Raw genomic sequence first — 15,066 nt, 5'->3', positions numbered from 1 at the left:
TGGAATGTTGGCCTTTATAAGAAGAATGCTCGAATATAAATGGATGGAAGTTATGGTACAGCTGTGGTTAACTCTGGTTTGACCCCCATCTGGAGTACTGCATTCAGTCCTGGGCACTGCACCTGAGGAGGGATACATTGGTGCTGGGAGGAGGTGCAGTGTAGAGTCACCAGAACCGGATCTAAAAGGTTAAATGATGACGGCAAGTTACATAGACTGGGCTTGTATTCCTTTGTGTATAGAGTGATCCCATTCAAGTGTTTAAGATCATTAAAGAATTTGATGGGGTAAATTGAGAGAAAGAATTTCCTCTGATGGGAGGGGCCAGAACTTTAGAGTCATAAAGTCATAGAGTCGTACAGCATAGAAACAGGCCCTTCGGCCCACCGCTTCCGTGCCGACCATAATGCCTATCTATACTAATCCCACCTGCCTGCATTAATTCCATATCCCTCTATGCCTTGCTCATTCAAGTACCTGTCCAGATGCCTCTTAAATGTTGCTACTGTTCCTGCTTCCACCACCTCCTCAGGCAGCTCATTCCAGATACCCACTATTCTTTGTGTGAAAAATTTACCCCTTGATCCCCCTTAAACCTCTTCCCTCTCACCGTAAATCTATTCCCTCTAGTTTTAGTCACCCCTACCATGGGAAACAGACTCTGGCTGTCTACCCTATCTATGCCTCTCATAATTTTATATACCTCTATCATGTCCCCTCTCAGCCTCCTTCGCTCCAGGGAAAACAGACCCAGCCTATCCAATCTCTCTTTATAACTCAAGCTGTCCAAACAAGGCAACATCCTGGTGAATCTTTTCTGCACCCTCTCTAGTTTAATCACATCTTTCCTGGAGTGCGGCGACCAGAACTGTACACAGTACTCCAAATGCGGCCTAACCAACGTTATGTACAACTGTAACATGACGTCCCAACTCTTGTACTCAATGCCTCGGCCGATGAAGGCAAGCATGCCATACGCCTTCTTCACCACCCTGTTTACCTGTGTTGCCATTTTCAGGGAACTATGTATTTGCACCCCAAGGTCTCTCTTGAAGCATGGTCATTCGGGAGTGATATTAGGAAACTCTTCACACCAAGGCAATGGAAATCCGGAACTCTCTCCCCATAACCCTGTTGAGGCAGGAGGCCAATTGAGAGATTTTATATATTATATTTTTAGATATATAAGGAGATTTTATAACTGAGGTGGATAGATTTTTCTTTGCTAAGGGTATTATGGGTTATGGAACCAAGGTAGGGAGACGGAATTTATGGTACAGATCAGCCATGACATAACAGAATAACAGAAGCAGGTTTGAAGGGCTGAATGGTCTTCGACTGAGCTCTGCCGGGACCAGTGAGAGCTGCAAACGGGACTGCCCCTTTAAGACGTTGAGCGGCGGTGATGATGCGTTGACGCAGGGAGGACGTCGGAGCCGCAGTGTTTACCGGCGCTGGGAGCTGCGCGCGCAGCTGGAGCCCGAGCGCGAGCCACCTCCAAGCCCCCGTGTCCCGAAGCCCCGCCGCAGCCATCGCGATGTACCGGGCTCTCTACACCTTCCATTCGGCAGAGCCGCACTCGCTGCACTTCACAGCCGGCGAGAGCTTCGTCATCCTGGAGCGGAGTAACCAGCACTGGTGGCTGGCGTCCAAGAGCAGCACCGGGGAGGTGGGCTACATCCCCGCCTCCTACATCCACAAGGACGAGGTGAGGAGCGGGGGCTGGGCTAGGGGAGGTGGGCCGGGGCCGGGGCCGGGGGAAGGCAGGCCCGGCTCGGCTCGGCTCGGCCGGCACACCGCTATTAGTATTCAGCGGAGCGCAGCAGGTGCGGCCTTTGCCGCCCCCACATTACAGCAAGGGCCGGGCTGGAGAGGCGGCTTCTCACCAGGGCGCTTCGGGGGGGCCGGCCAAGTTTAAGGTGTCTGTCAGTGGCAGTCCTGCAGCTTCACCATTCTACCCGGCGGATGGGGGCTGCACAGGTGTTAGCCGGGGAGGGCCTTTCCCAGGGCCAGGCACTTGCCCCCTGGTGTGTGTGTGGGCATTGCCCAGGGCCAGGCACTTGCCCCTTAGTGTATGGGTATTGCCCAGGGCCAGGCACTTGCCCCCTGGTTGTGTGTGTGGGCATTGCCCAGGGCCAGGCACTTGCCCCTTAGTGTATGGGTATTGCCCAGGGCCAGGCACTTGCCCCCTGGTTGTGTGTGTGGGCATTGCCCAGGGCCAGGCACTTGCCCCTTAGTGTATGGGTATTGCCCAGGGCCAGGCACTTGGCCCCTGGTTGTGTGTGTGGGCATTGCCCAGGGCCAGGCACTTGCCCCCTGGTGTGTGTGTGGGCATTGCCCAGGGCCAGGCACTTGCCCCTTAGTGTATGGGCATTGCCCAGGGCCAGGCACTTGCCCCCTGGTGTGTGTGTGTGGGAATTGCCCAGGGCCAGGCACTTGCCCCCTGGTGTGTGTGTGGGCATTGCCCAGGACCAGGCACTTGCCCACTGGTGTCTGTGTGTGGGCATTGCCTAGGGTTGGGCACTTGCCCCCTGGTGTGTGTGTGGGCATTGCCCAGGGCCAGGTGCTTGCCCCTTGGTGTGTGTGTGGGCATTGCCCATGGCCAGGCACTTGCCCCCTGGTGTGTGTGTGTGGGCATTGCCCACGGCCAGGCCCTTGCCCCCTGGTGTGTGTGTGTGGGCATTGCCCAGGGCCAGGCACTTGCCCCCTGGAGTGTGTGTGGGCATTGCCCAGGGCCAAGCACTTGCCCCCTGGAGTGTGTGTGGGCATTGCCCAGGGCTAGGCACTTGCCCCCTGGTGTGTGTGTGGGCATTGCCCAGGGCCAGGCACTTGCCCCCTGGTGTGTGTGTGGGCATTGCCCAGGGCCAGGCACTTGCCCCCTGGTGTGTGTGTGGGCATTGCCCAGGACCAGGCACTTGCCCACTGGTGTCTGTGTGTGGGCATTGCCTAGGGTTGGGCACTTGCCCCCTGGTGTGTGTGTGGGCATTGCCCAGGGCCAGGTGCTTGCCCCTTGGTGTGTGTGTGGGCATTGCCCATGGCCAGGCACTTGCCCCCTGGTGTGTGTGTGTGGGCATTGCCCACGGCCAGGCCCTTGCCCCCTGGTGTGTGTGTGTGGGCATTGCCCAGGGCCAGGCACTTGCCCCCTGGAGTGTGTGTGGGCATTGCCCAGGGCCAAGCACTTGCCCCCTGGAGTGTGTGTGGGCATTGCCCAGGGCCAGGCACTTGCCCCCTGGTGTGTGTGTGGGCATTGCCCAGGGCCAGGCACTTGCCCCCTGGTGTGTGTGTGGGCATTGCCCAGGGCCAGGCACTTGCCCCCTGGTGTGTGTGTGGGCATTGCCCAGGGCCAGGCACTTGCCCCCTGGTGTGTGTGTGGGCATTGCCCAGGGCCAGGCACTTGCCCCCTGGTGTGTGTGTGGGCATTGCCCAGGGCCAGGCACTTGCCCCCTGGTGTGTGTGGGCATTGCCCAGGGCCAGGCACTTGCCCCCTGGTGTGTGTGTGGGAATTGCCCAGGGCCAGGCACTTGCCCCCTGGTGTGTGTGTGGGCATTGCCCAGGACCAGGCGCTTGACCCCTGGTGTGAGTGGGCATTGCCCAGGACCAGGCACTTGCCCCCTGGTGTGTGTGTGGGCATTGCCCAGGGCCAGGCACTTGCCCCCTGGTGTGTGTCTGTGCATTGCCCAGGGCCAGGCACTTGCCCCAGGCACTTGCCCCCTGGTGTGTATGGGTATTGCCCAGGGCCAGGCACATATCCCCTGGTGTGTGTGTGGGCATTGCCCAGGGCCTGGCACTTGCCACCTGGTTTTGTGTCTGGGCATTTCCTCGGGCCAGGCACTTGCCCCCTGGTGTGTGTGTGTGGGCATTGCCCACGGCCAGGCCCTTGCCCCCTGGTGTGTGTGTGTGGGCATTGCCCAGGGCCAGGCACTTGCCTCCTGGTGTGTGTGTGGGCATTGCCCAGGGCCAAGCACTTGCCCCCTGGAGTGTGCGGGCATTGCCCAGGGCCAGGCACTTGCCCCCTGGTGTGTGTGTGGGCATTGCCCAGGGCCAGGCACTTGCCCCCTGGTGTGTGTGTGGGCATTGCCCAGGGCCAGGCACTTGCCCCCTGGTGTGTGTGTGGGCATTGCCCAGGGCCAGGCACTTGCCCCCTGGTGTGTGTGTGGGAATTGCCCAGGGCCAGGCACTTGCCCCCTGGTGTGTGTGTGGGCATTGCCCAGGACCAGGCACTTGACCCCTGGTGAGTGGGCATTGCCCAGGACCAGGCACTTGCCCCCTGGTGTGTGTGTGGGCATTGCCCAGGGCCAGGCACTTGCCCCCTGGTGTGTGTCTGTGCATTGCCCAGGGCCTGGCACTTGCCCCCTGGTGTGTATGGGTATTGCCCAGGGCCAGGCACATATCCCCTGGTGTGTGTGTGGGCATTGCCCAGGGCCTGGCACGTGCCACCTGGTTTTGTGTCTGGGCATTTCCTCGGGCCAGGCACTTGCCCCCTGGTGTTTATGGGTGTTGCCCAGGGCCAGGCACTTATCCCCTGGTGTGTGTGTGGGCATTGCCCAGGGCCACAGACTTGCCCCCTGGGATGTGTGGGCATTGCTGGGCCAGGCACTTGCCCCCTGGGGTATGTGTGTGGTTACTGCACATGGCCAGGCACACCACCTGGGGGTGTGTCTGGGTATTGCCCAGGCTAGGCACTTTCTCCTTGTATGTGTGTGGACATTGCCCAGGGCCAGGCACTTGCCCCCTGGGGTATGTGTGTGGTTACTGCACATGGCCAGGCACACCACCTGGGGGTGTGTCTGGGTATTACCCAGGCTAGGCACTTTCTCCTTGTATGTGTGTGGACATTGCCCAGGGCTAGGCACTGTCCCCTGGGTGTGTGTGGGCATTGCTGGGCCAGACACTTCCCCCATTTGGTGTGTGGGCATTGCCCAGGGCCAGGCACTTGCCCCTGATGTGTGTGGGTATTGACCATTGCCAGGCACTTGCCCTCTGGGGCTGTGTGTGGGCATTTCCTAGGACCAGGCACTTGCCCCCTGGGGGATGTGTGTGGGTACTGCCCATGGCCAGGCACACCACCTGGGGGTGTGTCTGGGTATTGCCTAGGCTAGGCACTTGCCTCTTTGTGTGTGTGTGGACATTGCCCAGGGCCAGGCACATGCCCCCTGGGGGTGTGTGTGTGGATGTTTTCGAGGGCTAGGCACTTGCCCCATATGGGTGTGTATGTGGGTATTGCCCGGGGTAGGGGGTGGCACGTGTCTGGGCACTGCTTTTGGCCAGGCACTTGACGCCTGGGGTGTGTGAAAGCATTCCCTGGGGTTGGGTGCATGCTGCTACGACAGGACTTGTATGCTCTTGGTCCAGTTGTTAATGTGTGTGGTTCCTGCACAGCTACCTGCTCACTGGACACCTTGAACCCAGCTGGATAACTTGTCAATGATGCTGATCCTAAATTCTTTGATTAGTGTGAAAGAGCAGTAAATCAGGAGTCCACACATGCAATGAGTTATACTTACCTTTCACACCAATGAAAGAAAGCTGGGAAAACTGTCAGCTATCAAGGATACTGTTCATTTTCTGTAAGCAGAGTTTTGAACATTTCCATTAATTATTACACTTTGTGTTCTGATGCCGTCTGAAATGTTCTATTTGTGACATTGGTTTTGACTTTTACATGTGATTCTGTGAGCAGTGTAATTGAGTCGTGTTGAGAGAATGAACAATGATGATAGGCACGTGGGAGTCATACTTAATGCTCCGTTTAGATCTTAAATAGTACATCACAGAATCAATACAGTTGAGTTTAAGACATCCACTAGCACAAAACTGTCCATTTACCATTGGATTTGCAGCAACTGTGCACTGTTCAAAAACTTTGATCACGACTTGTGGTGTTCACAACTTAAATACAGTCTGCTCACATCTGCCAATTGAAAAAGCATGTGGGTGTCCAATCAATATCTTGTGCTCAGTATTTCACTACAGTGCCAGAAATGACGTTGCTATTAACCATATTGTTTTTCATTTGTGAAATGTTTTATCCAGAACTCACTTGTGCTTGCAGTACTTGTGATTTATGGTACTCACACTGATGTGAAAGAAAAGCATTTTATGTACTGTCACCGGTGTGATATCCTAACAGCAGCTCACTATAGCATTAGAAGTGAAAGTGGGCAACATATACTATATAGGATTTTTTTTCCTGTGACCTCATTGACCCTGATTCAATTACATCACTGCTGTCGTGGCTTTTGACACTGATGCAGTTAGTGCGACTGTAAGGAGAGTGAAATTAAAGACAATCCCTAGTTCATTGTCAAAGATCTAATTGATTAGCTGCTTATTGGACATTTGTTCCAGTTGATGACCTGTACTAAAAGATTGATGGCTAAATTTACAATGTGGCACCGCAAGGGTTCTTTAATGCGAGCATTCACTGTTTAGTAATGGCTGCAAGTTTCTGAAAATTCAGCTTCTGTTCTGGAATGGTGGAGCTCCAGCTAATGACAGCACTCTGTTAACACTATGTGCTTGAATCAACCCCATCTATCCTAGCATAGAACCGTTGTGTTCTGCCAATCCATACAAATCAGTTGAAGCTGGAAATAGCATGTTCAGCATGTTTTGTGTTTTTTCGGTTTTTACCCGCATCTTGCAAGTTAATATTCTTGCTTCAGTAGTTGCTGGCTTTCAAAACAAAATGCAGTTTCTCCTGACATTTTTCAAATTTTGTTTATTTAAAAGTTTTAATTTGATTCCATTTGCAATGTCTGGCCGACATTTTTCTGTACAAATGTCACTCGCTAGAGCTTTATGCAAAGATCTTGTGGTTGTGTTGTCTTGAATAGTAAAGGTACATAAATATTCAGATTAGCTTGGTTAAGAAATCATCAAATGCTGAATTTTTTAAACATACAAAGGAAATTGGTTGTCCACTTGAAAGCTCAGTGTAAAGTCTATGGAATTAATGGTACAAATTGATTGGGATTTCCTGTTCTGTATGACATCTGCAGTAATCTCGTATTTCATTGAGGATATCTCACTGGTGACAGTGAGTTGGCCATAACTCTCAAATGCGGTGAGCGCAAGTGAGTTATGGTGGTCCTTTGCACGAGTGAGCGCGTATGCCTGGAACTCTGGGGTCACTGGTGAGGTATGCTGCATTATTCTATGGGAGTGAACGACCCCTTCAATCTTCACACACTTTTACAATTCAAGTCCTTAATGCACATCATAGGGCCTGCTGGGTGCTGTTAAGATTATTCACATGTATGGTTATCTCACTTCTGTCAAATGTTTTGATGCCAGTAAATAGTGCCAACATTGTTCACTCTCTTAGAATGAAAAAAAAATCCAGATGGTAGTGACTTTAAATTTTGACCAAAAATTCAAAGTATGTAATGGTTGAAACTTTAAAGTGGGGGTGAGAGATGTGTTTTTTAATAAAGGTAGCCAGTCAGCCAGCTCATGATATTTGTTAATCCAAAAAGGAGAATTCCTCCATCTTGAGATACAAGATCTTGAATGAGTTTATTCCTCTTACTGAATGGCACAATTTCCCCCATCTACAGATGGGATAGCTAGCTGCCACAGTAATTTCTATCAAATAATTGCTGGCTTGGCTTTTTAAAAATAAAAAGTAATGTAACTAACATATTATTACCTGGGGTTACCAGGCAATTGTGAATTTTAACCCCTGCTTTAATGTTAAATGTGTGCATGTCACATGTATTTTACCAGCGTATTGGCTATTATTGCATGTTTTGAATTGATTTATTTTGTCAGTATTCTAGTTTTGTTCTGTGGGCATCTGGTAATTTGTTAAAACGTCCTTTATTTAACTTTTTTTTAAATGAGAGTGCCATTTTCCATCTACATATCTTCATCTTTTATTTTTGTTGGATATTTTTCCACTTCCAACTTCAAGCAGATTTAAAAAGTTGCTTTAAATTGACATTGGTAAATATTTCCTAGAAGTGAGGGACTGTGTAGTTTTGACAGGCCATATCACGGCTGCTGCAGGGACACGACCTTTGAGCATCACACAAAATTCAGGAGCTTTGGCAGTTTCCAGGTTTCGTTGGCGAGCATGAAAGACCTGTAATTCATTGATGCCATCGGCACAAGTGAGTTGTAAGGGTCTTGACTTGCAAGAGCAAGAACTGTAGAGATGTCCTGTCATTGGCAGTGTACTATTCATTCTGTTATTGTTATTCAGGTCAGTTTAAAAAAAAAATCTAGAAATAAGTTTAGAGCATGGTGGAGATTAAGTATTAAGGATGTGATAAAGAATTGGTTCTTTGACAAACATATTTGCCTTTGCCATGCAGTGCAATGGCAATTAAAAACAATTTTGTTGTTTTCCATAGCATGAAGGAAGTGTTTAGAAGATTCCAGTGATTGGGGATGGATGAAAGAGGGTAAAAGTGTCTGCCATGCTTCATGATGTAACTTTTGCTTGAATAAATTTGTGTATTTTAGTTTCAATGCAATTATCAGTTATAAGAGAAAGTACAAGTGTTCAGAAAACAAATCCTTTTTCCCTGCTGTCCAAGCACAGAGTGAATGACATTTAAAACCTTTCTCGCTTATGCCAACTATTCAATATAATGGTCGCATGCTTTGCCTATGACTAAAGAATGAGGTGATGGGGATAATCAAATTGCTGTGATGGAGAGGTCACTAGTGTATGCTTCCACCTTTTAAAACTGAAAATGGAGGAATGAATGTCAGTGAATTCACTTTCTAATAGTAACCATGGAAAGAGGTGAACAATGCCTGTTTGAGTGTAGGGCAAGTTGTTGGATATATGCTATCTAAATCCCATGTATCTGTCGGGAGGAGTGATCTTCCTATTGTATCTGGAGAAACTAAGAATAACTTGTGTTACTGTGTAGTTTGCAAAGAACTGTTCGAGGGGGATGATACTCATTATCTGTGGGTCCTGTCATATTGTGATGCATTTCTTTAGATGTTTGTCCTATATCATAGCTATTTTGTCCATTTCCTTATGTGCCGCTACATGGGCAGTGCTAATGGAACAATTGGCTGCATCATGGACGGGAGAACCTCGCGTGCAGAAACAGTACTGCAAGTTTGGGAGCAGGTTAGAAACCTGTTGGATCGGGGATTCACATCTTTGTTGTCAAAATTGCTTTGTGTATTTTGCATTGTAGAAAGCTGCTTGCCATTGAAAATGCACATGTAAGGATGTGCCATTGGATTAAGTTTTAAATTTTCTGTCTTATAAACTAGTGCTGCTCATCAGAGCTTTGGTTTACATATTGCATTTTGGGACTCAGCATGCTGACATTAATTGTAAAACAGGGAAAGCAGTGCATGGAGATTGTTTTCGTAAAAACAGGATTTTTAAATCCCATATTTTAGTTCTTGCGCATTTTTTTTGGGAACACTAGCTTTGCTCACCCAAACTTGCTGCTACAATTAGGATTTGTTTCTGGAGGTTTTCTCTTTTCTCTTGAAATTGAAAGGTCCTTGCACTTGGGTCATATCTGTATTCAGTGCTGTATTACTTTCTTTGCCGTTCTTGATTTTTACCAGATGTTGGTCTATCAAATGTTTCAAAAGCGTCCATGAGGTAGCTGAGGCGTATAGACCCCAGATCCTAGTCTGGGTTTAGTGATTTGATCGCAGCTGTGGCAACACTAAAGGCCCTACAATTGCCCTTGATGTCCCTGGGTTAAGGAGGGAGGGACTATTCTGATCGATATCAAATGACGCCAATTGCAATGTGTGTGGATGTTGAGTGTAACCAGATAATACTCGTCCGATGCCTGCTAAAATCAAAGACTACACCAAAACTCACTGACTTGAAGCTCACCTGAATGCTGACTACTTGGGCAAGATGTGGCAGGATTCTCTACACCTGTAGAACTGCAACCCATCAAGAAGTTAATACGTTCAGGGCAGAAGAGAATTGTTGAGAGAAGAGAAAATCATTTTGATGAGAATGTAAGTAAGTTGTGTTGGCAGTGCTAGTGAGCAGTCGTCAGAATTGCAGTCCACTTTAACTGGTAAAAGCAAACTATCTTTTGCTCTGTGAGATGAAGAGAAAGGCAGTTGTATTTGGCTTATAGAGTATAACTCTTGTTCTTTATATAGTGATAAAGGTGAAATTTAGCATCTATGTCAATAAACTTAACAGTTGAGGTTGAAGCCTTGTCTTATCTTGTATCAAGAAAGCGTACTCTAATTTTTAAAGACTTTTTTGTGAGCAGAAGTATTTTTTTATTCCATCAACGATTGCATAGGCCAAGGACAGTGAGTTCTAACAATCTGCACCCTTGCACAATAAACTACATTTCTCAGGAATTATTCTGTGAAGAAAGAACTTGCGTTTATGTAGCCTCTTGTTGCATGTCTCAGATTATCCCAAAGAGCTTTGTATTGAAAACGGGAAAAAGATGGTTTGTCGATACAATAGGAAGGATGTTATTTGATTTAACGTTTAAAAAAAAAAAATGTTTATATTTGGGAATTTGCCAGGCACATTGCTCTATTGCCATTATCTGACTCACAGCATACCATTGGCTTTATAGACCGAGAAAATAGTGGTTCTTTGATCTGACAGTGGATTCAAATGATTGTATTCTAATTCTGCTGTGGGAACTGATTCCTTGAGGCTATGCTCGACAGCCATTTCTGTGTATTACGCTCAGTAAGCTGATGTAGACTAGAAGTAGACGAAAAGCCACTCGCCTGAGGGAAAACAAGTTAAGAAATAAAAGCAATGCTAGAAGTGAATTTTAAAATTTACAGTTGCTATGGCAGATATTGGTATTGCTTGTATTTAAACCTCAGCAACATTTGAGTTAAGTTTTAGCGGCAAATTCTAATTTAATAGTGAATTCCAGTTTGATTTTTGTAGCCCACGGGGCTGGTAGTTGTGTCTCCCTCCTGTATCTCTTCAGGCACTTGCTTCTATTCTCTGCCCCTGAAAAATAATTGATTTATTTTTGTACCTAGGAAAATGAGTAGGCCATTCAGCCCATCAAGACAATTCCTCCATTGTATTCAGTCATGGCTGATCTGTAGTTCAACTCCATTTACCCACTTACGCTCCATATACCCAGAGATTCTATGTATCAAAAAACTCCTGTGCAATTCCACTCATAGCTGTATTCAGTGGTCACTTTTCTGTATTACAGAACTCAGGTTGATGTAATCTACACTTGACATCAAATCTGAATGTGGGAGAGCCGTATATGCACCTTTGTTCTGATCTACCTCTGATTTTTACTCCTGTGGTGAGAATTTAATTCTCACCTTATTCGAATTCTGTTCATTTCCTTGTCTTTCAGAATGGCATCAAAGCTTATCAGCTGGTACAGCGCATTTTGAAAATTTAAAATCGGAATAAATCTATCTACTAATCGCCCTCTGTTGAAACGTGGGTACATGGTGGCCACTGGGATTGTTCAGGGTGGGTTGTGTGGTAGTTGAGTTTTGTAGAAACAAAATGAGGAATAAAAAATAAACCAGTTCGAATCTATACATTTGGGCAGTAGTAATTTCCAGCCTTGGTTGAACAAGCTGTGAAGGGCAATTTTTCTAATCAGCATTAGATTACCATTGAATATTTTTGTTTCATTGTAGGCTGCATTTGTTTGTGGCACTTATTGCCAAACAATATTGTGTTTTTAAGTCATTTTCACTCTGGTAATTTCTTTATGTTGTGTAACATAAATATTTAAATTGCATGTAAATTGCCCATTTATCACTGTAAATCTGACAAAATCAAGTATTTGTTCTATTATTTGGGACTTGAAAATTTTGGGTTGGTATTGAAGTACCTTAAATGTTGGGGAGAAAAATTAGTAGGAAAATGTAATGTAGAAAATGGAAAACATTTTTGAAAGCTTTTGCTGGTAAATTTCAGTTAACAATGATTGTTAAAAAAAAAAATCATTTCTGATGGTGGTTTTACATGAATGAAAATTGTAAGTCTCTGAAAATTTACAAAATTTGTTACCAGTGCTGCAGTTTGTCTAAATTGGACTCAACTAATGTTCCAGAATATAGCACAAATGTAAAATGGTCTTACAAACACTGATAGTGACAGAGCATTTCATAGTCAAAATGCATTTGTGAGTACAGCTCTTGGTTAAGGTTAAATGCAGGTTGCCATACATTGCCCTTGAGTTAGTGTATTGTAGATTTCCTGTACGTGTAGAGGACATACATTTGGGTTTGTGGGAGGGGAGGGAAGGGGCGAAGGGGGAAATGTGCATGTCAGGGTGATATTTTGCATTTTGGCCTCCTGGGGTATTTACAGAGTAGGCAAGGGCAGTGTTTCCACTATCAAGTACAAGCGCATTTCCTAAAGAATTGTTTCATGGTCACGTTGCTTGCTTTTCTTTTCTGCCCGCTAACTGGCACTGAAACAGAGTTGCCCCCTTTGTATTTTATTTTAAAAAGCAGCCTGCGGTCAGCTGTAAGTCAATCAGGGCTCCGGAACTCTGGTCTTTAGTTTTCAATCATTTTTGGTGGTCTTGGGGACTTGAGGAAGCTTTGCGGCTGCAGTGGGGAAAAGACTGCTGAAGCATTTGAGAATCGACAGATGTATTCGTTGACAAGATGGGCAACTTTGGAGGAACTCAGCAAGGCTGTGGAAGGACCAGCTGGTTTTGATGTGCAGTTGTGACGCTAAAAGGGTGCAAGTTAAGTTTTGAAAGGTAAGAGGAAAATAATATATAGCGTGTTTTTAAATGTGTTTTTATTCCTTTCAATAAAATTTTTACAGGGGGCTTTGAAGGAGACATAAAATTTGAAGTACTCAATTTCGACTTTTGAGTTTTTAGTGAACATTGCGGAGCTTGACATTTAGGATGGAAATGTATGTTTGAGAAATTCCGCAAAACAATTCATTATTGCAAGGCAATAGTAGAGACAGGCAGCAATTAATTAACAGTAATGGAGTACACAAAGGAGTAATATGTTACTGTGCAAAGGCTGCGGAGCATTGTGACGAAACTGAACATTGATTTGTGAAGGCTTTTTAGTGTGTTTGGACATGTATGATTGAATAATGGAGAATTAGTTGTTGTTTGGATAAAGATTTTTTTTGTCTTTATTTCTATTTTGTTTATACAGAAGTCTATGAGTCTAAGGAATTGGGCTGTGTTTTCTGAATAAGTTTCTTAGTCTCCACAATGACTAACTCTACTATCTTTGCAATATTTGCCGTTGATAGCAATCCATCCTATGAATTCCAGTGGTACGGAAGAGCCCTGGTGTCTCAGAATTACCAAAACACAGGCTAAGTTGACATTATTTGGATGGTTCAAAATTAGCAGATTCCCTAGAATGAGTGTGACTTAGGTTATTACACTTCTAATTTAACTAATCAAGGATTGATCTTGAATTGAACCAATAGTAAAGACGATGCTAAAAGGTGTGCTCTAATTTAGGAATCCGCATAGATATTTAAATATTGAGGGAAAAGGCAGAAGATGAAACAGTTCAAATGATTTAAAAACTTTTATTATTCACAGAAGCAGAAAGGATAAAAACACATTTAAAAATTATCATTCTTTTATTTAAGCATTTCGTATTTTATTTTTAACTTCATGTTTCACATTTTTCCAGTTTGGATGGACATACAATGCATCGCACTATTTTAGAATTGTTTCACCGTAACACTACAAGATCACCTGAGGTAATAATTTTGATTTTTTAAAAAAAATGTTTTTAATGATTTAGTTTTAAAAATGATCACTTGAAATGCAATTTCCTCATCTTTCCTTTGCAGAATGCTGAAGGGGATTGTGCTAATGGCCATGAGATTGATGAAGATGATGACAAAGGAGCTGATAATTATACCAATTGTTTTGATGATGAACTAAAGGAAATCTCTGACATTGATTTTGGTGTAATGAAAAAATGTAAAGGAAGTAACTGTGGGATCAAGTCATGGATTCAAATGGACCCACGATTGTTCTGTTTTCTATATGATGAGCAGCAGAACAAGTGCTATTGCAAGTAAGCATAACTATTTAACAAACAGGTATTGTTGAAAATTTATTGAGATTATGCACAAAAAAAACTTTTTTGATGTGTTCTATTTTAGAGTCTGTGTTGATAATAGCATTACTGACACAGAGTGGACAAGTGGTAGGTCTCAACCGCAAGGTGGGTGGAAAAAAGATTACTTGCTTCGCCACCTGGCCAGTAGGGAGCACCTTCAGGCACTGTCGGTCCCATTAAATGCAACCAACTGGGAGAAGGCATTGTTTACTGATGCTCTGAACAGTGACACAAAAGATGACGTTGTTCACCTCCTCAGAAATGTTCTTTGGCTAATCAAGGAACAATTACCCATTTCCAAAGCTAAAAGCCTACACAGGTAAAGACTGTTTCTACAAATTCTTTTTTTTCTGTGCTGTTTCTATCTCTTTCTCACAATCACTTTTTATTTTAGGTTAATAGAGAGCCATTGCGTGTCATTGGGTAGACGCCACAGAAGTAAAAATTATAGCTGGCAGTTTGTTGCAGCTCTTAATGAACCTGTTGAGGCAGAAAACTTAATGGCATTAAAACAAGCCAGGGTTCATTCTCTGATTGTTGATGAGAGTTCAGATATTGCCACTGAAAAGCACCTGATGATGTACACAAAATTTCTTGCAAAGGTAAGACTCTTAATTTACCTACACGGGGTGGGGGAGTGGGGAATTTATGATGCCGATTGAGTATCTATCCAGCAGAAAGCTAGCAACAAACCTCACTGCTCTTGCCACTAAAAGTATTTCTTTCAAAGAGAGCAATTCACAGGGGTGCGTTGTTATGATTCCATCATAGGTCATTCTGTCTGTGGATTTCAACCAAATTCAATGAATTAGATGAATTATGTGGATTGTTTTTTGGAAGTAGAGCAAAGTGAAGATTTGTGACCTATTTGTTTTTAATGCTCCATAACATTTTCTGCAAAACATACCTACAGCTTTTAGATAGACATCAACCATTTGGTTTAGATTCCTTACAGAAATTGTGCTGCTTGTATGAAAGAGACTTGGGTTACTAATGAGACAGATTTGAACTGAACTCCAATGAAGTTCAGTA

At 45.3% G+C, this 15,066-nt stretch overlaps 2 protein-coding genes across 5 annotated transcripts in view; both read left to right on the top strand.

The window, feature by feature from the left end:
• The first annotated feature begins 1,455 nt into the window (after positions 1–1,455).
• LOC137379934 (NCK-interacting protein with SH3 domain-like) overlaps positions 1,456–15,066 on the top strand; it is a 423,995-nt gene continuing 410,384 nt past the window's right edge. For all 4 annotated transcript variants that reach the window (XM_068051320.1, XM_068051319.1, XM_068051318.1 and 1 more), the window contains exon 1: positions 1,456–1,708. In XM_068051320.1, the coding sequence (XP_067907421.1) occupies positions 1,538–1,708 (171 nt within the window). In that variant the 5' untranslated portion in view covers positions 1,456–1,537. The remainder of the gene's footprint in view (positions 1,709–15,066) is intronic.
• The window catches only part of LOC137379935 (uncharacterized), an 82,531-nt gene continuing 80,015 nt past the window's right edge, over positions 12,551–15,066 (top strand). Inside the window, exons 1-5 of the mRNA XM_068051322.1 lie at positions 12,551–12,683; positions 13,597–13,666; positions 13,760–13,989; positions 14,078–14,353; positions 14,429–14,636. Coding sequence (XP_067907423.1) covers positions 13,613–13,666; positions 13,760–13,989; positions 14,078–14,353; positions 14,429–14,636 — 768 coding nt within the window. The 5' untranslated portion in view covers positions 12,551–12,683; positions 13,597–13,612. The remainder of the gene's footprint in view (positions 12,684–13,596; positions 13,667–13,759; positions 13,990–14,077; positions 14,354–14,428; positions 14,637–15,066) is intronic.

Source organism: Heterodontus francisci, chromosome 19 (assembly GCF_036365525.1).
Source record: "Heterodontus francisci isolate sHetFra1 chromosome 19, sHetFra1.hap1, whole genome shotgun sequence".
In the NCBI taxonomy this organism is placed as follows: domain Eukaryota; kingdom Metazoa; phylum Chordata; class Chondrichthyes; order Heterodontiformes; family Heterodontidae; genus Heterodontus; species Heterodontus francisci.
This window is presented reverse-complemented; position numbering and strand designations above follow the sequence as displayed.